General features: G+C 38.3%; 2 protein-coding genes across 3 annotated transcripts; one reads left to right on the top strand and one right to left on the bottom strand.

Moving 5' to 3' along the window:
• Nucleotides 1–7,922: 7,922 nt before the first annotated feature.
• On the top strand, nt 7,923–9,481 carry rbp4l (retinol binding protein 4, like). The gene is made up of 5 exons (XM_028462928.1): nt 7,923–8,014; nt 8,442–8,559; nt 8,648–8,784; nt 9,016–9,128; nt 9,210–9,481. The coding sequence occupies exons 2-5, from the start codon at nt 8,443–8,445 to the stop codon at nt 9,431–9,433; spliced, it is 591 nt and encodes a 196-aa protein (XP_028318729.1). The 5' UTR covers nt 7,923–8,014; nt 8,442; the 3' UTR covers nt 9,434–9,481.
• Nucleotides 9,482–13,020: 3,539 nt separating this feature from the next.
• LOC114473776 (keratin, type I cytoskeletal 18) lies at nt 13,021–25,147 on the bottom strand. Of its 2 annotated transcripts, none has more exons than XM_028463561.1 (10): nt 25,069–25,147; nt 22,527–22,799; nt 22,317–22,442; nt 19,965–20,047; nt 19,232–19,388; nt 17,045–17,209; nt 16,842–16,967; nt 14,816–15,033; nt 14,182–14,210; nt 13,021–13,683 (listed from the first exon to the last, which is right to left on the bottom strand). In XM_028463561.1, the coding sequence occupies exons 2-10, from the start codon at nt 22,788–22,790 to the stop codon at nt 13,568–13,570; spliced, it is 1,284 nt and encodes a 427-aa protein (XP_028319362.1). In that variant the 5' UTR covers nt 22,791–22,799; nt 25,069–25,147; the 3' UTR covers nt 13,021–13,567. The 2 variants fall into 2 exon arrangements, with proteins under 2 accessions (XP_028319362.1, XP_028319363.1); XM_028463562.1 differs by having other exon boundaries at nt 13,561–13,683; nt 14,178–14,210.
• Between the last annotated feature and the right edge of the window lie 244 nt (nt 25,148–25,391).

Genomic DNA, 25,391 nt, shown 5'->3' with positions numbered 1-25,391 from the left:
GATCTCTTCTTTTCCTTTGTTTCACCCTCGACTCCCAAGTCTCCTTTTCTTCTCCTTTCTCAGCTCCACTTGGTCCACTGCTCCTCCAAAAGCAGCTGCCCCCAATTCCTCCAATCAGAAGCAAAATGTTAAAAATGTGCACATTTACAATGTTTACTTCACTTCCCTGAAGAAAGAACAGGTGAGGACAGACACATTTAGGTGCAGGTTTTAATAAAATATAATCCCTCTTTGTTAGTGGGATGAGTGGAGTGAGCGACAGGAGCCTTGAGGGAAAGCAGAAGGCTGAATCCTAACAATCCCTCTGTGATCAGCAGATAGTGCTGAAGGTTAGCAGGGATCTGCCTCTGGTAAACTCATCAGCTGACCACACAGGTGATGATATGTGGGACAGCCTCCAAAGTGTATTGACATATCTTGAAAAAAAAATGAGACCATTTGATGCCCATTTCTTTGTCGGAGCAAATATTTGCAATTTATATGAATTATTTTGTATCTTAGACTGTATTAGGATATTAAAAGTTAGAGAAGTGGCATGTTGTGGCATTTATGGAAAGTTTTCATGAAGAGAAAACATTACAAAAACAAGGTAATTTAACTTGAATCTGTAAATGACAAGGAAATGTTGGGGTGAAAGGAGTGTGAAGCATTAAATATCTAAACAAATAAGGGGAAACTAGATTGATTTTATGTAGCTTTATTTTCTTTTTCTATTTTTGAAATCTAAAGAGAATTCAGTGAGGGGGGGTGTTGATTTTGCTGTGTCATCTTTATTTTTCTTTCATTTTCATCTTCCGATATCTCCGGAACTACACATAGGAAACTCAAATTTGGTATTGTAATTCAACTGTCTCAGAATAAACAGAAAGATCTGCTATATATCCTATTTGGTGGACATGCCCCTCCCTCAAAATTTGAAAAAAGTGTTCAATAAATAACTTTGCATGTGCCTCAACTCCCTGTAATTTGATCAGCTTTCAGCCATGTACATAGACTGTCCAAATCACTAATGATTTGTCAGATACAGTATATGCATTGTTTCTTGGGTGAAAGTCTTTTCATTGGCCCATAACTGCATGTGGAAATGTAGGAAAATAAATCTCATCTTTATTTTAATTTATAGTGTAAAGATGACTCTTTCTTGGGGTATAAAGCATTTTTTTCTTTATGCAACTTCTTCATTTTTATTTTGAACCCCAACTTTGGGGCTATTTCACAACTCGCAAATATTGATAAAAATCCTTTACATGAGGTTATTGTAGCATTTATTGTTTTTTCACTAAGTAACAAAATATGTTTTCAAAATCATTAAATTACTTGCACATGATTTTAAATAAATAAAGCTTATGCATTAAAACTGTGATCTTGTTTTCTTTATATACAATCTCTGATACAGTTCACCTGCAGGTTACACCCTTAGGTTGCTCGGCTTCTTTAGGAACATTAATCCTTTCATGAAGAGAAAAGGGAACCTGTCTATATCAGGACTCTATAAACACCTTAAACAAAAGGTCAGATAGATAATCTGCTTCCTCTATAATAGATTAGTGTGTGAGTCAGTGATAGAGTCTGGGTGGTGGGTGGTGGTGGGGGGGTGCAGGTGTGGGTTTCTGTTTAGCTCTGTAAACCCATGACTGATCTCAATCAGGCCTTGGTTTTACTTTCTGATGAAGCAAACTGCACCAAGTGATATTTCTGTTCCTCTCAGTATAAAATATTACATTGAAAAGTTCATGAAAAGATTGAAACACATTTTTTTTTTTTGGGATATCAGTGTTTCAGAATGAAATACAGCCTGTAGCCTGGTTGAGGTTTTTGTCTAAAAATATGTATTTTTTAGAAAAGATCTCCATGTCAAAAATGTGTGACTCAGGCCTAATGGAGAATTTTTTTTCAGTCATACCATGTAAAGAAATACAAAACCAACGACTTTATGGATTGACATTTACAATAGACCTGGGACGATATGCTTTTGTGCCAAGTCAATATATGTATATTGTGATTCTACAAGTATTTAATAGATTTAATAGTTGGGGTTATGGCAATTTTAAATGTCCTATTTTCCTAATTCAAAACCAAAATTGAATTATCGAGAGACAATGTACATCATAGTTAAATACGAAGTTAAACAATGCACATTACAAGTCAGTCAGACAGACAGACATTTATTAGCGTTATCTGTTTGTGTGTTAACAGGATTAAATCAAAAGTAGATTTCAGGAGAGAAAAAAAAAAAAAAAAAAAAACTGTGACAGAGCCTAAAATTGCCATTCCCCATACACTCACTTATCCTCACAGACTGTGGTTTTATAATATATCATTGGCCACAAGGTGGCACCAAACACATGTCTTACTTGTTCAATGGTAAGTTCAATTCAACTTTATTTGTGTAGCGCAATTTACAACAAAGTCATCTCAATGCAATTATGAAAATATAAAATTCATAATAAGAAAGAGAAAACCCAACAAGATCCACACGAACAAGCAAGTTCTATTGCATCTTATGGTTAATATAGCATTAGCACACATTATGTTCCACTTAAGAATAAATTATACCAAACTCGACTAAAATTACTTTTACTGTTATTTACCAATGACGTGTAATGACCCCCATGTATTTTATAATCTGTTTGTTGAAGGAAACATTAGGAGCCAAGATGGTGGCTGAACTTTTCTCTTACGTCAGGAATCATAAACTAAATCGAAAAAAAATCCATGACATGAGAAATTACAACAGTTGACATCCGGGAATCAGAGATGTGGACTCGAGTCACATGACTTGGACTGGAGTCAGACTCGATTCATGAATTCAATGACTTTAGACTCGACAAAATATGAAGGGACTTGTGACTCGACTTGGACTTTAACATCAGTGACTTGCGAGTCTTTGTATAAGGAGTGGGTATGTATGTGCTGGGTGGGGGGGGGGATGATGCCGTCAGCACAATATCCAATCAAATAAGGCGGACATGGTTTTTAAGACAGCATTCAACCAATCAAATTGCAGGACAACAGCACAAAGAAGAACCGTCAATCAAAGCGTCGGCGGCAAAATGATACCTCGAATCATTTTGTTTGGGTACAAAAATAATGAAGTAATCAATAAAAAAAGAAGTTGCAGTTTGCTTAACATGCACTTCAAGGATCACAGATGAAGAAGCAACAACTTCTAACTTTGTTCATCATTTAAAGCTGCACAATGAACGGTAAGTTCTAAATGAAAGCTAAAAATATAACTAAACGTTTCAAATCAAAGTCAGCTTTGTAGGTAATCAATATTAAGAATGTATATACCATTTATACTTGCTGTCAGATGAATTTTTTTTGGCCAGGGAAAAATATCGCACGCCAGATTCCATTTACAAAAACTGCCATTTTACTTTGGGCTGAACAATTTTCAAGGGCCTCTTGTCATGGATTTTTCAATGAACACAAACAATAAATCAATCTGTTTCATAATAAACAATTTTAGATTTATTTCAACTTTAAAAACAACACATACATTTTAAAGCACAGATTACAACAATAAAGCAAACCAATCTGTGGCTTTACCTATTCAACATATCTAACTTCACGTTTCATGAAACTGCACTTCTTAAACACTCTCTGAACTTAACAGGGCAGTACAAAAAAATAAATAAATAAAAACTGCATCTTATATTGCGATAATATCACAAATGCAATTAATTGTTCAGCTTTACTTTGCAGCATATAGCAGTTGCTCTGTTTTATTTCTTCCTCGTTTGGGCCGTTTTCGTAATTTTATTTATCCATAACTAAGCTGAACAAACACTGAAGACACTAAATAACACAAAGAAACATTGTTGAAGCAGCAGTTGAGCATTATTTTCTGTGTGGTGCAAGGTAAAATTGCTGTTTTTTGCAAAGGACTCTGGTGTGCTGTAGAGCGTGAATTTAACAAGCGACTTACCATAGGTTTACGGACCAAAAGTGCTGTTTGACAGGAAGGTAAAGCAGTGAAAACAATCTTAATATAGCGAACACTAAGGCTAACTTTGATTTTATTTGATCCAAGTAAAAATTGATAAAATAAAAAATATAGAAGATCAAAACATACGTAGTCTGTAAATATTAATACTAATACTAAAAGGACTCGAAAGAACTCGAAACTGAAATGGTAAGACTTGACTCTGGACTTACAAAACAATGATCTGGTCCCACGTCTGCCAGGAATATACTTTTTTTAAAAGCAGTACAAAGGTAAAAATGGGATGATAAATCTGTCTATATCAATTCCAAAAAAGTGAAATTGTGTGCATATAAGGCACTACTGATGCTAACTATTGTTATGACACCAATTCCATCAAGTGTTAAGGAAGTCTGAGCACTCATGAGCTTCTAAAGCTTGTGGAGTTCATTTGAACACAGTATCTTGTAGCACTTACATTTGTTGGTAATGTTTGCAGCACCCATCGATGCCTTTTTTTTTAAGCCTCGACCTTCGTCCGTGACTCATCTGATTGTGTAGGACAGACACTTTCTATTCTTAGTTCTCCATTCCTCCTTCTTTGTGCTCAGAATAAAACGACACCTGCTGTGTCAGATCCAACAGTGAGCAAACCTACTGTGTACCAAGCTGGGATTGACAGAGATGTACAGTAAATTACAGGTAAAGAATGAAATTTACTGAAACAAACATTTGGCAGTATGTCAGATAATAGATCATAAAAGGTCATAAAAGGTCATGCATTGGGGCACTATCTCAGGATTTACATGGAAACATTCATTCTGTCATCTGGACTGGTCAAAGGGGCCTGGTGGTGTCTGTCCTATTTACACACATATTCACTTGAAGCTCCTGTCTCTTGAATCTAATCATTGTGTTTCGCACTACAAACTCAATGAGTATCTACCGTCTACTGTAAGTATGGCTTGGAGGCCTAAGACGCTGACCATTCCCACTGACGTATACCTTCAAGTTTCCCAAAATGCATTTTGAAACTTCAGCGGCAAAAACCGGAAGCACACTGAGGCTGATTATCTCCACCTTTGAAAGTTCTGAAAACATTTTTTAAGATAGATGAAACATTTCAGAGATCCGTCATTGTACTAAAGACAAAACGTCTGGTTAACTTCAAAAGCATTAAAAACTAATGGAAGACAAGAGATGCCTTTGTTTTGAAAATGAGATGTTTGATTTTCATCTTGAAGACTGTCCCGGGACAATTTTATGTTCCGCTCGCAATACATCATGGGGTGGTTGAGTATGACTAGTGTGCCCACTTCAAGAATGTCCCGATGTTGTATACATCCGGGTATTTATCACGTACTCAATCTTTCCATACTATCTAATGTGAACGCACTACATAATTTAGATGTCAGATTTAGTATGACTAGTATGTTAGTGTGCAATTTCGAATACAGCCTAGAGCCTTATTTAAGGTTCAGCGTCAGGATCTACGCATGGGGCATGCCAAGCCGATGCAGAGGTTGGCCCATGTACTTCTGTGTAGAGGAAATGCCTCACTATGCGATTGGCCACCCTGCCACTAGGGGGTTATGGATGTGTGTTACAAATGAGCATTAAAAAGCCCTTGTTTATCTACCGGTCACAGAAAAATTTGTTTCTTTAATCATCTTAAAATGTAATTTATTTCTGGATTATTACTTACCTTCTGTACCTAACCATGTGTTGGACACAAACATTAAAATTATGGTTTCAAAAAGTGCACTTTATTTTTTTAATATAGATATAGGAAACTCAAAGTATAAAAGTGTATCGAGTGCACTGTCGACTGCTCCGGTCAACAGTCACGCCGGGGGTGAGGAGACCCAGACCCCGCCGTAGAGTGGAGAGGGAGCAGCGAATTAACCAGGTCCACGGCCCAGGAAGAGGGGAGTTGGAGCTGGACAGCGCTGTAAAGATTGCTTTAAACGTAACGTAAATACAATCTGCTCGTCTGGCAGCCTCCACAGCATGTTGGTCATTGTTTACTGTTAATGAAACACACACTGTAGGTACAGAGATAAGACAGTAGTGATAACAGTATAAACACACCTTTTGTCTGATTGACTCCATATGGCGGTGATTCGCGTGCTGTAGCCATGAAAGGAAATAAAACTCTGGCACTTTCAGTCAGTCTCGGTTCTCTTTGACTCAATCCACTGTAGAAACAACTCTCGTATCGCTCGGCAATAAGTTGAAACATGGCGGTTTGACTGGAAAAGGCAGTGACCGGGGCTGAGGTTGGGAGACGACCAATCACAGCCCTAGCTGACTACGTCAGGATTTTTGGGAGGCGCATGTGAGGTTGCGGGGGGGGGGGGGGGTCTACGCCTTCATGCGTTTACGGCGGGGGATTTTACGCAGAACCTTAAATCAGGCTTTAGTGATAACCCTCAGAGTCTCCTCTGCCTCTCACAGCCAATCATGAAGCATTGGGCTGTGATTATTTTAACAGGGGGACGATATGGCTTACATTACAAACCCATAAATCAGGCAAACATGCTCTGCTTATAGGCTTTTGCGGGCTGTCTGTACATATATTGACAATAGGATTGATGATAATGGGGTCACAATAAGGACACAGTAAAAATAATTTCAGTTATAAAAAGTAAACATGCTTTTATTTGATGTTAACCAGTGACGTGCCGTGACCACTAGGGTTGGGTAGGCACGTTGCAAATCGAGACCGCCAATGACAATTTCATATGTGTCAGCTGGCAAGTGTTAATTCAATTCAAATCCATTTTATTTTATTTAAAGCAATTTCCAACCAAAAATAAATAATTTATAATTATATTATAATTAAAACAAATAATCAACATATCAATTCACCCTTGGGTAGGCACTGCCTACCTTGCCTACCCTGACGGCACGTCACTGACGTTAACTATGTACAAACTTACTCCAGGTACGACCATTTCGACTCACTATACGTCGCGCCTTGATGTGGTGGTGGAGGACCCAAGCGCAGAGAGAGACTGAGGCAGCAGGCAAGGCGAAGCGTTCATAGATCCAGTCCATGTTTATTGTGAAATCAAAATCCAAAAAGGTACAAGGAAAACAGGGCGCAGGAGACAAACCACAGCAGCGCACGACAAGGGAAACATGGACAATGAACCAGCCATCATTTTGTCTCAGCTAAAAAGCGAGGGAGGCTTGATTGAGAACGAGCCACACCTGAGTGCAAAACATGAGGCAGCTCATCACTCACAACACAAACACTCTAGCTGTGTTTTCATCACCTTTGGAAATGCGCAAAATCTAAATGGCGCAATAAAAACCGGTAATGGAAACGCCTGAATATCGAAAACAACTTCAATATCGCTAAAGTTTTTACGCTTTTCAAGGAGGAATTTCAGACGTTTCGATAATGAAATGTGTTGCAAAAGCGCTATGGAAACATTTTTCCTGCAAATGCACGTCACGGAACGTGACATGCTGTACATGGTGACATGATGTGACATATTTACATACATACATACAAACTGTATATATATATGTAAATAATACATAAAAATGAGGTATCAGTACTACCCTATTCACAGGATGTAGTGATAAATACACACAATTTAAGTAAGAATGTTGACATTAAAGACCATTTTGACTGTTTTATTTCAAATCTATGTTAATGGTGATTCTCATGATGTACAGAAAAAAATAAAAAATCACTAAATGGTTGTTTATGTAAATATTTCATTATAGCTGTAAATAGAATGGCAGTTGTTTCACTCCAACGTGTACACTGAGTTCATTGGTAAGCTCCTGTGTACATGTGCTTGTTTGGTTTGATCACATATCCAGTCAGTTACATAAAGGCCTAATTGTTTTTATAGTAAGTCTTGGACAGGTTTGAATGTAAAAGCCAGATTACGGTAAGGATTCCAACCCACAGGATTACCTCTAAATCTAAGCACCTTATTTAGTCCCGAGCTACGCAATGAAAAGCAGCCATAAGCTTGTCTGTGGGGCAGGTATATAAAGGCCCTCTTTGACACACTGGCAAACAACTCCTGATTGAAACACCCTCACTACTTCAACCACAAACAGGTACGTTTCCAACACTGTATTTACCTGAACGTTGTTTTGATGTCAAAAGATTTAAAAGAACACACTTCATGTTCTGTCAGCTGTTGAAATGAGATAGTGATGTTATTTACAGTAAGGTAAATGTGTATTGTTCTAATTTAGAGGCTGTTACAGTTTTAAACGGACAATTTTCATTTTAAATAGTTATTTAACTACACTGTACTTTGATATTTGGTATTTCACAGTTCAAGCATTGACAATGGCCAGGTTATTTCTTTTGATGATTTGATTTTTCTAATTTTTGTGCACCAAAAGTAACACAGGGGATAGTATGGTTGGCAAAGCATTGAAAAGTAATGGCTTACACATTCTATCTGGAGTAATTCTATAGTATATGTTTAGTTCCTCTTGACTTTGCTTTATACAAATGGATTTTTCTTGAAAGCAGAATGGGACCCTCTAAGCTGGCCCTGCTGCTGGTCTTTGTCACCTGCGTAGAGCGCTGTCTGTCAGCCACCTGTGTTGTTGACAGCTTCACAGTCAAGGAGGACTTCGACCCAAAAAGGGTGAGTGAAGATATGGGCGTACTAAAAATATGGAAGTCTTTTAACAAGTTTTTGTTCATCATATTTGGGTTTTTTGTTTTGATTGCAGTATGCTGGAAAGTGGTACGCTCTGCAGAAGAAAGACCCCGAGGGCCTTTTTCTGCAGGACAACATCTCTGCTGAGTACACCATTGATGACGATGGCTCCATGACTGCCTCCTCCAAGGGACGTGTCACCCTGTTTGGGTAGGTTCACTTTGGACTCCCATTTGCCTCTATTTTGTCATTTTCAGCAGACAAAATATGTCAAATCAACACATACCATCTGTGAACATTATAGAAACAACTCTAGGATAGAGATATGGATTACATTTTATTCTACAGGATTGATTTTCCTGGAATATTAGTGATTAAGTAAAATATAAATTAAGGTGGATTTTCCCACATTTATCTGTTCCTGAATGTTGCATTTCGCAGTTTCTGGGTTGTATGTGCTGACATGGCCGCTCAGTACTCAGTCCCTGACCCTACTACACCCGGCAAGATGTTCATGAACTACCAGGGACTTGCCAGCTACCTGTCCAGTGGAGGTAAGCCCTCTCCATGTATACACCTGTATCCTTCTCCTTCCGCTATTTCCCATCACACGCTCACCATCTGTCTTTCTATAGGGGACAACTACTGGGTGATCGACACCGATTACGACAACTATGCCATCACCTACGCCTGCCGCACCCTGAAAGACGACGGCAGCTGCGAGGACGGCTACGCCATCATCTTCTCCAGAAACCCCCGAGGCCTTCCTCCTGCCATCCAGCGCATTGTCCGTCAAAAGCAGGAGGAGATCTGCATGGGGGGACAGTTCCAGCCTGTCCTGCAGTCTGGAGCCTGCTAAACAGAAACAGAGGGAAACCCTAAGGAAGGAAAGCTGGAGTGTGCGGCAGGGCGCTGCAGCGTGAGAGGATGATGACAACAAGAAGAAGAAAAAAAGATAAAAGACCTGATAAATGATGAGGATCACAGTTGATAAATTCAAACAAAAGGCACTAGGTTTTTATCCGATGTTTTCCTGTTTCACTCATTAACTACAGTACGGTCTGGCAGTGAAACTGTTGCCTGGGTCTCGGGTGAATGTGAAAATAAAAATATTTTTGTAAACTCAACTGCAAGAAAAGTGGTTCTTTGTGTTAGGGCTGTCCAAAGTTGGCCCACTGCTGATATTTGAAAATGTTATTTTTAGTTTTAAAAAAAATTAAAAATTGGAGCATGTTCTGCCTGATAGTACTTTACTCTATATAATCTCTATTTCAACCAAAATGAAGGTAATACAGTACAGTGATTTATAAGAAAAAAAATATAAAGCTGATGTCCAATTATATTATTTGTCTTGAGTTTTAAAGGATTTCTCAAGGCAGTGGAAAATATAGTGTTTTGATCGTATAGATGGGGTATGTTGTCTCCCCTTTTATTGAACATATATTGCACTAAATGTATTAGACATTTAGATGTTTCATAATTTTATGCCATTAAACACAATAAAGAAAAGTGTTCTTCCATTTCAAAGCTACTTTAAGTGTTTATTTTGCACAGTGATGTTATTGACATATGTCATTTCATACACTGTACATTTAGTTTAGGCCATCGCAATTAATTTTTGGCCCTGCAGCGAATATAATTTGGGCACCTCTGAGTTAGATTTTCCCAGTATCAACAATTGAATATAACAAAATGATTTGTTCATAAAAAGGTATTGAATGTAAGCTAGGAAATATTGAGCTGCTTCACCTCAGATACTCGGAAACATGTTGTACTTCGGTCGTGGAAATGTTTAATCCTCCCTGAGCCTGAGAAATGCAGCTAAACTCCACATAACACGCCCGTGGCAGTAATTGGCTTACTGGTGGTGTGATGTTTGGAGATCTTAGTCCTGTTATGGTAACTTAGCTATTAGTTCACAAAGGGTGCTGCCAGGTCATTTCGTGAAGCCTCTTTTGGATTGGACAGGTTGACTGGTTTCGACTTTGTTAAGTGACATCACATATATAAACAGGAAACTAAAAAAAGGAGCATGCAAGGACACTAGCGATTATTGTGACGAATGTTACACAACAAGCCTGACACTTTTGTGCTTTGCTAGATCACGAATCAGAAAATAAACAAAGCAGAATATGCAGCCTTTTAACAAAATCACATACATGCAATGACTGTGAGTGGAGATTCTGATGCTTCCATTGCCTACAAATGCTCCTGGAGAGTCTAAAGTTCAAAGATTAGTGAAAAACACATTATATTGCATAGACAGAACAATAAATATCATGCAAACTACTTGTAAAAACCAAGATAACTTATTATTAAGTCTTCTGAGCCATTAGCCCATGTCACCGATTCCCATGGTGAATAACATTGACATGGACTAACATGGCACTTACATTTTTTTTTACACCCAATATGAATACAAATAAATTTTTCCTTTGCAACTTTTAGTGGTTGCTGAAAATGTAATTTTAAAGATGCTAGTTACAGAACAGATTATATATTTTATACTGCACTGACTTCTGTGGCATACTTGTCAGGTTTGTTTTTACACAAAATGTTTCACACTTTGTGTAGATGTAAACCACAAATGTTACATTTGATATTGTTTGTTGCCTTTAAAGCATCCAATCCCAGTGGCTTTTGCAGTACTTCTGTTCTTACTAATACATTTGTATAACTTAGTACACAAGTTAGAAGTTGTGTCTTCCACTTTCGGAGTCATATAAACCCTTCGTTGTCTAAACCACATGTGTCAAACTCATGGCCCGGGGGCCAAATTCGGTCCTTCAAAGCATCAAAGTCAGCCCGCAGGAGAAAGTAAAAATGACAAAGAAAAGATGAATCCATGTGTAAATTACCAAATGATTCACAAATGTACAAATTATACAAACTCCCCAATTTTTACATGGGTTTGCCATTTTACTGTGCTTTTATCAACACTGCAGTCACTTTTAATCAATGCAAATTGATGCAAAGAACTGAATCCCAAAAAATTTACCAAAAATTTCTTTCAAAATCAAAATATTCAGAAGTGAAGTTCTAGCAGGGACTGATATCTGTCATATATTACTTGAATGTATATATTGTTTACATTCAGAAGTCCAAAGTAGGGCTTAATAATGTTGAATTTATTGGGGGTTTTTTCACCTAAAATCTGCAGCTGCACTTGAGATCAAACTGGTCCATATTTGGCCCCTGAGTGAAAATCAGTTTGACGCCTCTGGTCTAAACCTTCACTTAGAACCAGTTTGTGTTAGGTGACCCCACAAAGGGCAAAATAGCTCCTGGTACATTGACTGAGTTTACAGAGTTCTACTTACCGAGTCCCACTAAAAGGAAAAGCCAGGTTAGGAAAGAGATGATGCCTCAATTTGAGAAATGTATCTAAGTCTGAGATACTGTATAGAGAGAACTCCTTGGGCAGATCAGGACATGAAGACTAATGGTTAGGACGATCAATGCTCCAAACCTCAACTTTAGTAATGAACTGAGCAGTGGACGAAATGACTTTTATCGACAGGAAAATTATTTTTCAAGATGAGGTACAAAGCTTATCCATCAAAGAATGTACTGTATCCCCTAAAATCTGGGACCACATTAGAAGAAAAACCAGTAGAAGTAGCTGTAGAAAAGAAGATCTGTACTGTCTAATGCTGCGTTCACACCGGATGCGTTACAAAATGTCCGTACGCCTAGATTACATACAAAGTCAATGGATAGATAGGTCCTAGATGCAAAATCTTTCCTGTGTGAAACGAATTGGGGACATTTTTTGATCCTGCGGACACGACGGTACGTTTCGTGCCGGAGATGAGTCCGGTGCCGCAAAAGACGCATTCGGTGTGAACGTAGCATAAGGCTGCACTGCACTAGAGCTAAGTGTGTCATGTTCTCATCCAGGTTTGTTTTAAAATAAACTGACTAAAGACTCTCTGCTGTGTGTTACCGTAAAGGTTCCTTAAACCTCAGTCTCGATTAAGACTTGGACAGAGTGTGAAAGGGGGATTATGGGTAATTCCTGTACAGTATGTGATGACACGAGTTGGCGGGACAGGATAAAATCGAGTTAGTCTGTTTGTATACAAGATTAACGCCAATAAGATTAGTGCTTTAAACTCACTCTGTAAACACTCTTACAAAGTGTTGTCATTGTTAGAGTCTTACTGTTCAGAGTTTGCATGTTCTCCTTGTCCAGCAGGGTATACACTACCTTGCACATTTTGTATTTTTTTATATATCAGCTGTAAATCATAGAGTATCCTCTCCAATCGTATCTTATCTGCGTCAATAATGTGACTGTTGCCTCTCAGTGTTGTAACTGAAGGAAAATTAAAACATGACCAGCAAATCCATCCAACAATATCCAAAAATACAGAGAAGCTTTAAAACCCACAAACCATGACTAAAAAAAAAAAAAAAAAAAAAAAAATGACAAGAATGACTGACGATAGAGAAGACTTTATATTTTAATACCCCAAGTCTATTAAACAGAACAAATATGGAAGTATAAGTTCACACGATGGAAACGACACAATTACACTGATATGCATAAAACAGAAATCACGCAAACATTCAGTTTTCTACTAAAATAAGTAACAAGTTTAATTACAAACTATTCAAAGGGTTAAATGTGTTAGTCAATGGCTCGTCTATATCTATCTATAATCCAAACGGATAAATACATGTACTGCTGAGGACTGTTTGGTTCATCATTGGGCTTGAAACAGTAGAATTAAAGCTTCTCCGAAAACTCAATGTTATCAGATTTCTGAAAACACATAAACATCAAGTATTGCTGTCAAAGCTCCCCAATACAGTTTTTAATCTCTCGTTTTCTCTCTCTCTCTCTCTCTCTCTCTCTGTCAAACGCTAACACTCCAGCCGCACGATACATGTGAGAAACATTTGTGTACGCCTTCATTGTTCTTCCTTTAATCTTTCCTTATTATCATCTATTTCACAATCATTTTCCTCATTCTGACTTGATTTCAACCTATTTCTTTAACTCCTCGATCTGCTCCACCTCACTGGATTCATCTATCACCTTGCCATTGACCATCGTCTGCGTCACCACCTTCACAATCTTCCTGGTGCGGACATCAGGTTCCTCTGTGGAGAGAAGAGCCATCAGTACTTTAGATGTGAGGAGATGATACAAGGAATATACACCGCATGTACAGTACATGATAGAAACAGATTCACTCAAAATGAAAGATACAAAAAACTCTTTGTCGGTTATCCAACGTGATTGTCTAATCATATTTGTCGAATATTTTAAAGACAAGATTGAAAAAAAAACTGAAAATGTGTCAAAGTCATTTCTTCAGTTCAGATCGAGGGCTGATATTATAAACTTATACTTGTTTCTGCTCCTTGACATACAGTTTTTGCTGTGCTGTATGTTTATTGAATTGTTTTTGCTTTGATTATTTTTCAACGAATGGAATAAACAAGAAAAAAAAAAATGTAATGTAATGAAAACTTCATATTTAGCTGAGTCAGCCTTTTCCCAGAACGCCCACATGATGTAACAAATAAGATGAATAAATTAATATTTTGTAATGCACAGTTCACATTTAACTAGTGTTCTCCAAGTGTAAGACTCACTTTTTGGATGAGGAGGAACTTCTTTCATTCTGAAATTGAAGGAGAGAAAACATGAGATTTAATGTTGATCCATTTGACGCCAGCGCATGCTTGTAAAATTTGCAACAACAAATTTTTCTTTTAAATTAATGTACTGTATTTGTTTTCATTATTGGCTTACACTAGTTTACCTAATAAGATATGTTATTTGTTTAACTTGGGCTTTATAGGTCATTTCAGGTTTATTTAATGGTATTATTCACATTATTCACCCAGGTGTTTGTAATCGAAATCTTTGGTAAATAAATAACTTTTAATAGGAAAGTTTTCTTTTTTCCTTTTTATTTTGAAGTTATTCTAACTATGTGCTTGTACAGAATGCATTGTATGTGTGGTATCACCAGGTAAAAAAAAAAATCAAATAATTTTTCATTTCCTATCTATATAAACTGGTGTTTGCCTTTAGGCCCCAGCCGTTTAGTATGGAGTTTGGCTGTTCTCCTTCAGCCAGTATGTCCTAAATCCTGTTGGTTAATATGTTCGTTTAATGCCAATGAAAGCGAATGTGTGATTGTGTCAATCCAAAGTGATCTGAAACATTTCTAAAGTTTAGATTGTTGATTCAGATTCGTTTTGTTGAAATATCAAAGCTCACGATTCCTCTCCTTCCAGCAGGCGCCTGTAGGTGGCGATCTCCATTTCCAGGTTCTGCTTGATGCGCAGCAGCTGCTCGTAGTCGGTCTTAGTTCGCTGCATGTCCAGCCTGAGCTGGGAAAGGTCATCCTCCAGATGACTGATGCTGGTCTGCAGCCTCTCCATCTCTGAGGAATATTTCTGACCGCTCTCGCCCAGGTTCCCCTCCAGAGCTGCAATCTAGATAGGAATAATAAAAGCTGATAAACTCACTCATGCCACTGCAGTTTGAGCAGTTTATGAAGCTTGATGGTCAAATTTGAATAATTAACTTAGAATTTTCGATTCCTTCCAACTCAGTGACTGCAAAGCGACATTGTAGATTGAGCGGAAAGAGATGATCCTATTTGTGCAAGTGGAGAACAAACCTCAAAAAACGCTGAGAAATTGTGACATAGCTTTCAGATCCATTATCAACCCAACACATTACTTAGGTCCTAGGTTCCCAAAGTGGGGTACGCAAATTGTCATAGGGGGTGCATGAATAAAAAATGACGTAAGACTACCCATGGGGACAGAAGCGGTGCTTCCATTACATTATTATGTTTTCAAAATAAAAGCGGTGTTTCTAAATGTGGACAAAGAATAATTGCGATTTTAATGCGTTTCCATTGAACGTTGTTTTGGACAGGAGCCTCGTAACTTCCATGAATTCTCATCCCGCAAAACTTCTCTGCAGAAAGATGGACGCTCCAAACCTCCTTATAACACTGTATTCCTTTGTTGTTTCACGTCTAATGTGGCACTACTACTTTTTAAGTATAATGCTAACAAATGTCTTGGTCTCCTCTTCTGTCCACACACCGCACCACGTTCTCTTGGAGAGAAGTGGTCATGTGACCAGATAACTCATGTCATGTGACCATGTTCTGTACGTCACATTCTGTGGCGTGTATTAGCGGAAAAAGTGTTTCCATAGCGCTTTTGCGACACATTTCAATATTGAAACTTCTGAAATTCCTGTGGTTTTTCGAAATTCAGGCGTTTCCATTACCATTGCGCTATTTCGATTTTGAGCATTTCCAAGGGTAATGGAAACTAGAGAAACTCTGGAGACCAATCTAAGACTCAGACTTTCTTCAATTCAGCAAAACCTTGCAGTGATGTGCATCCTCTCAACCTCACGCTTCTCATTAAAATTGCAGTGAGTTGTATTTCACAGTTTCAAGGTAAAGAAAAAGAGATTTTTTTTTCTCACAGAAAATTTCAGTCGGCTACTTAAATAAATGGAGTGATAATTCTGAATAAGATGTTTTATTGTGTCCTTACAGATTATTATTGTTATTTTTTTATTATATTTAATTCCTCAACAGGATTGGTAAAAATCAGGGACAAATTTCACTGTAGGACTACATTGTATATGATATTACATTATTATGATTTTTAAGTGTGCAGGAGTGGCTTCAGGTTAAATGTCTGAAGGGGAACGCTGTGACGTACTGAGATTATAACCCTAACTCAAACATAATCCAATAAACAAATAAAACACGTGTTCGTTCACTTTGAAAACAAGAATAAACAAAAATGAATTTATGGGGGTTTTTTTAGCAAAAATTCATTTTTCGGTAGTGCTCGTGCGTGTATGTGCATATACTGTACAATCTCAGTACGATGTGAACTCAATACATGACACCGGGGCTGTTCAAAGTTTGGGAACCACTGACTTAGGTCATCACCAAAGAAACTGCTGAATCGTGTCTGTCCTTGGAGATGTATCATCATATTTACAGTCAACACAGGATTACATGAAAGAAAAACAAAAGGATTTTTTTTCCCTGACGTTAGAATTCAGTGAGATCAAAAGAAGCTCAATCAAAGCCACTCTTATGAAACCAGCTTTTCTTTATGACAGAAATACGCATCTTTGTCCCTTTGTGAGATTTACTAGTCATGCTTGTGCTGCTTTATTTATATTTGCACAACACAGGCCTGTCAGACCAATGCCTTTAGGCTGGCGTGGTATCAAACCCCGACCGCTCCATGTTTACCTGTTTTTGCAGACTCTCCAGCTCAACCTCGAGGGTCTGCAGGAAGCGCTGCCTCTCTGTCAGCTCTCCCTGAGCTCCTCTCAGAGCCTCGTTGCTCTCCCTGACCTCATTCTGCACCGTCTCCAGCTGAACAAGAAAAAGAAGAATTTATGTAGTTTAGTTTAGTCTTCACATAACGTTTAACACAGAATCCCTCCCGTTACCTTCTTGCGGTACCACTGCTCAGCCTGGTCTTTGTTCTTCTTCACGATCCCCTCATACTGGGAGCGTAGATCAGAAAGAATGGTGCCCAGTTCTGGCCCAGTGGCAGAGTCCACCTCCACATTCACCTCGTCTCTGGCAAGGCGAGACTTCATCTGCTCAATCTCCTGCATGGGCGCAAAGGTCAACAGCCTCAGCACTGCACATTCTGTTTAAATGAGTTCCTTGCTTTGTAAATACGATAATCTATGGTACATCTGTGTAAACAGGCTGCATAAGAAATGATGAAGAAATGAGAGAATCCTACACCGCTGCATGGTACTAAGAAAACGACAGCTCTTTCATTATTTAGATGTTCTTTATAAATGCTTAATAGAACAGAGCTCGGCTTACGCTGGCCTTTCAACCCATGACCCCACGCAGCCTTCTGCTGCTGCTGTGGATCTCTTTCACTCTCTCCTCTTCTTTCCTCGAAGTCATTTTCTCAAACGAAATATGAATAACGAACCATCTTTATCCGTTATCCATGATTACAGAAGCACTTTTAAATTATTTTTAGGTACACCCTAGCAAAATGGATGGGTATCTCGAAGCCTTTCGATATCTGCTTGAAAGTGAGGCCCAGTAATTAGAAACACATGGTGACGAGTTGTAATGACTAAAAACTGTGTTTCAGCAGCTGTTGAAGAAACTCAAAGTTGTGAGTGAGTTTCATTCAGATTTCTACGACCTGCTATTCTCCTTTGAGTGAACCTACATCAAATAGGTTTCTTGTGATACTGTGCCTCTGACATCATGACATCTCAACGTTCTTTAAAAATTTTCTAGAAAAAAGTAAGATTTTATGTTAAAGGCACACCGTGGACTTTTTGACCTAAAGAGTTGACCCATATGAGTTATTTTAAATGATTCCTCAGGCCAATATACAGCGCTTGACATTATCAATGCTCCAAGCAGGGCTTCCCTTTTGAAAAACTGCCCATGTAAGTTTGGAGAGACGGACCATCTTTGCCCAGGTCATGTGATCTAGAGAACTGGAGAACGTATCATTTTATGGCAGTCACAGGCTCAAATATAGTCATTGGGCGAAGGCTTTTGCTACACACCGCTCCGCGCACCCCAACCCGGGCGCCTCACCGACTTCCGGCAAAGGGGGCTGACGACGGCGGGCGGCAAGGCCAGGGAGTAGGGTGGAGCGCCACCGACGTGGCGAGAATGGCCGAGCGCCAGGCCTCCGGTGGCGGGGAGAGGAGGGCGGTGGCGGCGGCTGTCCCTCCAGCCGCGGCGCGAGCCCCGCCCCGCTTCGCACCCCAGCCCGACCAACCCAGTCCTTAGAGCCAATCCTTATCCCGAAGTTACAGGTCAACTACTGTCTGCATACACAATCAAAAGACAAGGGAGGCTGGCCCAACTGACTGTTTGTTGATTTACGCGACAGTGCTGCGGCACTTGTGGCCACTGGGGGGCGCTTGACGTAAAAGTTACAGGTCTAGCGCCCCTAGTGGCCAAAAGTTACACAGTGTGCCTTTAAGTTGACTTACGAGAACGATTACATTCATAGGTCTATCTCAATTAAATTGCTGTTAAATTAATCAAATTTATGTGTTTAATTTAAAAAACCTAAACTCATTTGGGTGTTACCAATTGAAAAAATTTAATTAGGTTGTGCAACTATTTTCTTTTTTCAGTGTTGAGTCAGATTGAAACCAATTAATACAGTTTAAGCCACAAGATTTGCATTTATAGCTCGAGTAAAAATGATAATGTAGTGATACAAATGTAACAGAAAATGAAATATAAATTTGTGGAATGCTTGTGGAAACCACAGCCCAGGGGAGTTAAGGGCGTCATTTTGTCTGTGTTTTATCTTTGTTTACCTTTTCCCTCTGAGAACGCCTAGAATCAGCTGATTTAACAGAAAAAGCAGGTTTAAGTAACCAGATCTCCCACCTTCTTTTGTCCACAGTAACCGGATGACCACTGCTACTTTAACTTTGTAAAAAACACCTAGGTACTTAGCGCATTAACTTAGGACTGGCTAATATGAAACAACTCAGTGTTTGTCAAGGAAAGTTGGTCAGTGCGAGAGTGAAAATGATACTACACAAGTCGAAGCTAATGTATTTGACGAAAAGGAAGAAGGAGTAAAAAGCTTTACAGAGGCGTAATGAGGAGGGAAGCAGATCTACCTCCTCGTGGTTTTTCTTGAGGAAGTAAAGCTCCTCTTTGAGGCTGTCCAGATCCCCCCTCAGTGAGGCAATGATCTGCTTGTGGTCAGTCTTGGCCTTCTTCAGAGCAACACAATCTCGTTCCACGGACTGACACATGACCATCTCAGTCTCCCACCTGGTGGAGTCAACAAGAGTTCAAGGGGTGTCTTATACTTATACTATATGCTTTAAAAAAAGTTAAGAAACTGATCATTATAGAACATTATAAAAGGCAAATAATTGTATGCAATTTGGAGTATTTAATCTCTTTTAATTTGTTATCCTGTTCTAGCTGTTGTTCATTCTCGCTGCAAAGAAACTGAATTAAATCATTAATTTCCCTTAAATTGATGTGATCCTCAAATTCAAACTCTATGATTCATAATAATAGCAACAGTGTTTCCTAAAAAGAAATACATGGTTATATATGGTTCAGACAATTCTTAAATAAATGTTCATTTGATAGTTAATTAATAATGGATGGATGGATGGATGGATGGATGAATGAAACAGTGATGTGTATTTAGTGACAGGCACATTTTCAGACAGCCTGTCTAAAACTCCATCAACCATTAGACAAAACTGTGAGATAAACTTCCTTGTTTTTTTCCAGCCTTGCTCCAAAACCAGGCACAGCAGGAGGAAAGAAACTTCCTAAAACAAACACACTGTTTGCTTTACAGCAGCCGTGCTGTAATCATTAATCACTCACTTGATTCTGAAGTCATCAGCAGCCAGTTTAGCGTTATCGATCTCTAACATGAGACGAGCGTTTTCCAAGGTCTTCTTCCTCACCTGACAAACATTATCTCCAGATAATTAGAACAGATACCAGATTCATTTCCACTGGAGTTAAGAAATATGTGCGAGGCTTTATGTGAATCATTATGTGGTAACAGTAATGATATACAGGAAGATAATTATTAACAAACATAAAAGTCAGCAGCATCTAGTGACCAGGGGTGGACTGGCCATCAGGCATACCAGGCATTTTTTTTTTTAATTTTTTTTTGACGAGCGAGTGGAGGCAGACATGGAAACAAGTGGCCAAAAATGGTCCAAAAGTGGCAAAAACACAGCAAGAAAAAAGTGTAAAGTGACAAAAATGGGCCAATAGCAGTCAAGAATGGCCAAAAAAATGGGAAAATGAAGAGGAACCAGGTGGTATGTAATGTCTGAGGGATATTTAGGGACATTGTTTATACACTACACTTAGCTTCACATAAAGCAAGTCATGTAACTAAATGCGACACACCCATCCCTGACACATTGATCACTGATACAGGTTACGTGAGTGGGGGTCCCGACGGAAGAGGAGGAGCGAATGAGATAAAGCCGGGGAGAAAGACAAAGCTCGCTCTCTTCTTCTGGATCCCCGCACGGTGAAGGAACTCAGAGCCGGCACCGAATAGTATCTCACTCACTCGTAAATCATATCTGTAATAAATGGTGTTAAAGCCATTCCTTGATTTCATCATCATTATAAGTATGATTATAAATGTGTGTCTTCCTCCAGCATTAAAGAACCGGGTGGGTTATCAGCTCCAGATGGGACTGGAGTGCATGTCAGCTCTGGTCAGCAGTGTAGATCCTCTCGGGACCGGACCAGAGCACATGTAAAGAATATAACCCAACATGTCAAAGGGAAGTCTAAATGGGCAAAATGTGGCAAACAACAGTGAAAAAGGTCAAAATGTGGCAAACAATAGTGAAAAAGGGCAAAAATGTAAAACAAAAAGAGGCAAAATATAGAGGGAAAATTAATCAAGTGGTATTTATTGGTATTCATAGCTTATTTGGATGAATAATGGCCAAAAAAATAAAGAAAGGATAACAATTGGATACAAGAACGAGCAGGGGGACGTGATTGGTTCCATTGATCGAAGTTATTACAGGTTTACAGCTGCTACAGATGACGTATTTTCTTCATTCCTTTTTAGATCTTAATTTCTGTCAGGACATAAAGACAATTTCAACCAAAAACTTAAAAAGTGTATCTTGAGAAAATCGCTTACCCGAGCTTTAACAGCTTGTACGTGGTGTAGCTGATAATCAGTGTTGTGCTAGTTACTGAAAAAAGTAACTAGTTACCGTTACTGGTTACTTCATTCACAAAGTAACTCAGTTACTATTTTGATTACATACACCAAAAAGTAATGCGTTACTGGAAAAAGTAACTTTTGAGTTACTTAGAATTTAAGAATGTATTATTTATTTTGGGTCATTTGTGTCCATACAGCTTCATATTAGTGCTGTAATATGATAATAATCCACTGTTGATCAACTGCTATAAAACAACCATAAATGATATGCATATAAAGCACAAAACAGCTGCTCCAAAATTAAAACTGTAATTTTTCAGCCTTAACACAGTAATGTAAAGTAAGCTGTGCATATTCCAGGTGTACATTCTGATGTTGAAAATTCTTAGAAAAATAAATGTGGAAAAACTAATTCACAGCATATTTCTCAGCTAAACAATGCTAAACATATCAGGCTAATGAGCTGCTGTTAGCAGTGACTCAGCAGCAGCGACAGGCTGTGCAATAGTTTAGGTGACCTGTTCCAGTCACAGTGCGTTAAAATCCAGCCACAGCGCGAGCTTAGCTTCACTGATGCATCTTTTGGCGACAAAAATAATGCGCGTATTTCCACTCAGAGAAGCACGTCCTGTTCTCGCATTGACTCGCCATGATTGTCACACGTGATGTAAACAGAAACACGCTGACAATGCTTCTTCTTCTACTGTTTTACTGTGTTTGGCACGGCGTCCCGGAAAAATATGTAGCGCCACTGTAAACAGGAAGTACACTGCAGCTAGCAAAGTAACGGACAAACGCACCATATTGTAATGGTAACGGCATTATTTCATTAGAGAAATATTGCGTTACAGTACTAGTTACTGTCAAAAGTGATGTTGGGGCAGTTTTCCATCATCTGTTCTGATAGAAAATACCAGGGCTGATATTTGGTCCCAGTCCACCCCTGCTAGTGGCTAATGCCATGCTAACATTAACATGATCATTTTGTGGATGAAAAATACTCAGCGTTGCTTCTTTGTTACCTCCTGCTCAACAGCATGAGCCTGAGCCATCATTGAGTCAAGGTCATGACCCTTGGGAATGCGGTCGAGCATCAGCTGCTTAATTTTCATCTCCAGGTCTGCATTGGATCGCTCCAGTGATCGCACCTGAATGAATGGAGTGTGTCAGCTTACCGGTGCTGGTTTTGTTATGAACTTGATTGTTTGCCATCACATTGTTGTTTATCAGACCTTGTCCAGGTAGCTGGCCAGGCGCGTGTTGAGGCTTTGCATGGCTTCCTTATCGTTGGTGCTGTTGCCATGCAGCCCGTTGAGCTGGAGGCTGGTAGGGCCGTTCAGATCCTGGCCAATCGACGCAGAGCGGCTTAGCGGACTGGAAGCGGAAAAGGAGACGGATGCTCGAGAGCGAGCGCGGCCGGTGTCCATCAGAGACCGACTGGAGAAGGAGGCCTGACGGTTCACGGAGAAACTTCGGACTGAAATACTGGAGGCCATGACGGGTGGCTGTGAAAGCAAAGTTATTAACACACTCAATAACGAATCACGCTAAAGTGAAAACGAGTGCAGATCAAGGTTTAAATTACAGCCATCATCATAGAATAGAGTAGAATAGAATAGAATTGAATGCTTTAATTGTCATTATACACAAGATATTACAACTCTTGTGGTGATAGATAGAGAGTAAAAAGAAAAAGAAAGATAAATAAATGTATATTATAATATATAATAGTCATATGCTGCTGTTTGAGCAGATGCAGTCCCTTAAAGTTGATGTTTCATAGGATATGATTAGAGATCCAGCCAAAGTAAGGTCTTATACATCAAAACCTACTTCTCATGAATTCATGTATAGCCTCCAAATGGCCATTAGAAAATAATCTGCATTAGATTTTTATTTTTTCCCCCTCCTTGTCTGCAAATGTTGTCAAAGCTTACCACTACATCGTGCAAATTTATGTGACAGCAATGCATGTTTCTTTCCTGCAAAAAATAAAATAATGCATTTATTATATTGCTTTGTTGTAACCATAGTTACAACAAAGCATGGAAGGGTAAGTTAAACTTTAGTAGAGTGGAAAATTGTCTAAATCTGCATATGATTTTATTGCCATAAACCTCTTCAGTATGTCATTTTCCCCCTCCACATGAATAAATCCTTGAATTGAGTCCGTATTAAATCTAAATATAAATGACTAGAGCTCAGTGGAGAGGCAAAGAAGAGGTCCTCAGAAAGACTGAATAGCCTTCAAACAGTCTAATAGGATGCTGATAAGTTGTGTTTAATAGTCGAGAGGGAACAGGGAAAAAATAAAGGTAAGGGCTGATGGTTTAATGAAATCCAACAAAAAAAAGAGGAGACATACAAAACATTTCAACTTAAAGTTAACCCTGAGTGCAGGAATAGGCGGATACAGAAAATTAATGGATGGATGGATGGAATGTTGAATAATCAAAATCTAAAACAACTTAAAATCTATTAGTGTTTGTTCCATTTAACTGTTTAGAAATGGCTTTAAAACTGAGTATTAAGTAGAATAAAAGTCATGTTTTCATGAAAGGAATAATCCATAAGCTATAACATTCATCTTATTATGTAGAAAAAGGATAAAATTATTCAAATATTTTATTGATTTTCATTGATGATTAGCAGTGTTGGGTAAGTTACTCTAAACTTGTAATATATTTATATTATTAGTTACTGGGATAAAAAAAAGTAATATATTTGTATTACAATGTTACTGTTTTTTAAAATGTAACTGAGTTACACTACTTTGAGTTACTTTTGGTCCAGAACACTAATTATATCACAATGATAGTAGTTTGAATAACATTGGTCTAAGTTTTGTTTCAAATAATTCTGGTGTTTCAGGAGCAGAAAGTGCTTTTTTTTTGTTCCCCATAAGTTATATTTAACTATAATGTTCATCTTTTTTTCCTCAAATAATTGCAAACAGTGAGAAAACAAAGTAAATATGCACTTAAATGAAATATGCATGTAACTTGAGTTACTTTAATAGTAACTAGTAATATATTGCCTCTTTTCACTTTTGAGCTACTTCAAAAAGGAATATATTACTCTAATATATTACAAAAATAACTAGTTACTCCCACACTGATGATTAGTATACTAATAGATTATACCCATACTGGTTCATTTTTAGAATAAATGACTTTCTGAGGGTAATATTATATTTTAAAAAGAATATTTTTATAGGTGCTATTGTAAAATGATAAATAAAGTGAATTTTTTTGATTGAACGTAGAGGTGTTGTTTTTAATGGAGGCTTGTGTGTGTCACTGTGTGTTTTCACAGGGTTTCAGTAGCAGATTAGCGGTCAAGGGAACCTCTCTGTCTCTTTGTCACTTGATCCTCGCAACACAACGTTCCCACAACACTACAAAGGGTACCAGCAGGAGACAGACGGTCCTTGTCCAGATGGAAAGTAGAGCTTGGGAAAATGATCCAGAAAATATTTCCAGTGAATTCCAGTCAAACAAGGAGAAACGTTGTTCAGGAGGAAATGTGGAGTCGAATTTCATATTCTCACAATCTGCTGTCAAACATGTTGTCGTGACAGCTCAGGGTGCACAAAGAAGATAGTAGAAGCTCTTTTATCTAGCACTACTTAAGATAATAACCAGTGCACATTATTCCATCATCAAAAACACATTATCTAGTTTTACAACAACAGTGACATTAAACTATCAGTAGAATACTCACATTTATTAATCATGATTTTAAAATGTATGTTTAAAGAAATTGTATTCTCACCAGAATTCCCTTCCAAGGTCAAACTGGAATCCAGAGGAGACTTAAACTGTGTGTTTCTGATGCTGCAGGTAAATTTATATATGCAGGTGTGCAGGAAAAGGGCGGGGCTAACCAGGGGGGGGGCGTTTACCTTTTTTTTTTTTGTGTTTTTTTTTTGCTTTGCTGACACTCTCAAAAGTGCTTTAATTTACACAGAATGTGGACCTCATAGAAATAAATTATAAGACATTATTTCATAAAAAAGTGTTTTTTTATGTTTTCACCCATTTGTTATTTAATCAAGGCTAAATTTGGTCTTGGAATTTGTAATCAATCGCCCCATG

This window comes from Gouania willdenowi, chromosome 12, assembly GCF_900634775.1.
Source record: "Gouania willdenowi chromosome 12, fGouWil2.1, whole genome shotgun sequence".
Taxonomy (NCBI): Eukaryota; Metazoa; Chordata; class Actinopteri; order Blenniiformes; family Gobiesocidae; genus Gouania; species Gouania willdenowi.
This window is presented reverse-complemented; position numbering and strand designations above follow the sequence as displayed.

Coding starts and splice junctions, on each gene's coding strand:
- rbp4l (XM_028462928.1), top strand. CDS start 8,443: ATGGGACCCTCTAAGCTGGCCCTGCTGCTGGTCTTTGTCACCTGCGTA. Junction 8,560..8,647: donor AGGACTTCGACCCAAAAAGG/GTGAGTGAAGAT, acceptor TTTTGATTGCAG/TATGCTGGAAAGTGGTACGC. Junction 9,129..9,209: donor CAGCTACCTGTCCAGTGGAG/GTAAGCCCTCTC, acceptor GTCTTTCTATAG/GGGACAACTACTGGGTGATC.
- LOC114473776 (XM_028463561.1), bottom strand. CDS start 22,790: ATGGCCTCCAGTATTTCAGTCCGAAGTTTCTCCGTGAACCGTCAGGCC. Junction 22,443..22,526: donor TGGCCAGCTACCTGGACAAG/GTCTGATAAACA, acceptor CCATTCATTCAG/GTGCGATCACTGGAGCGATC. Junction 14,211..14,815: donor CTGCTGGAAGGAGAGGAATC/GTGAGCTTTGAT, acceptor CTTCAATTTCAG/AATGAAAGAAGTTCCTCCTC.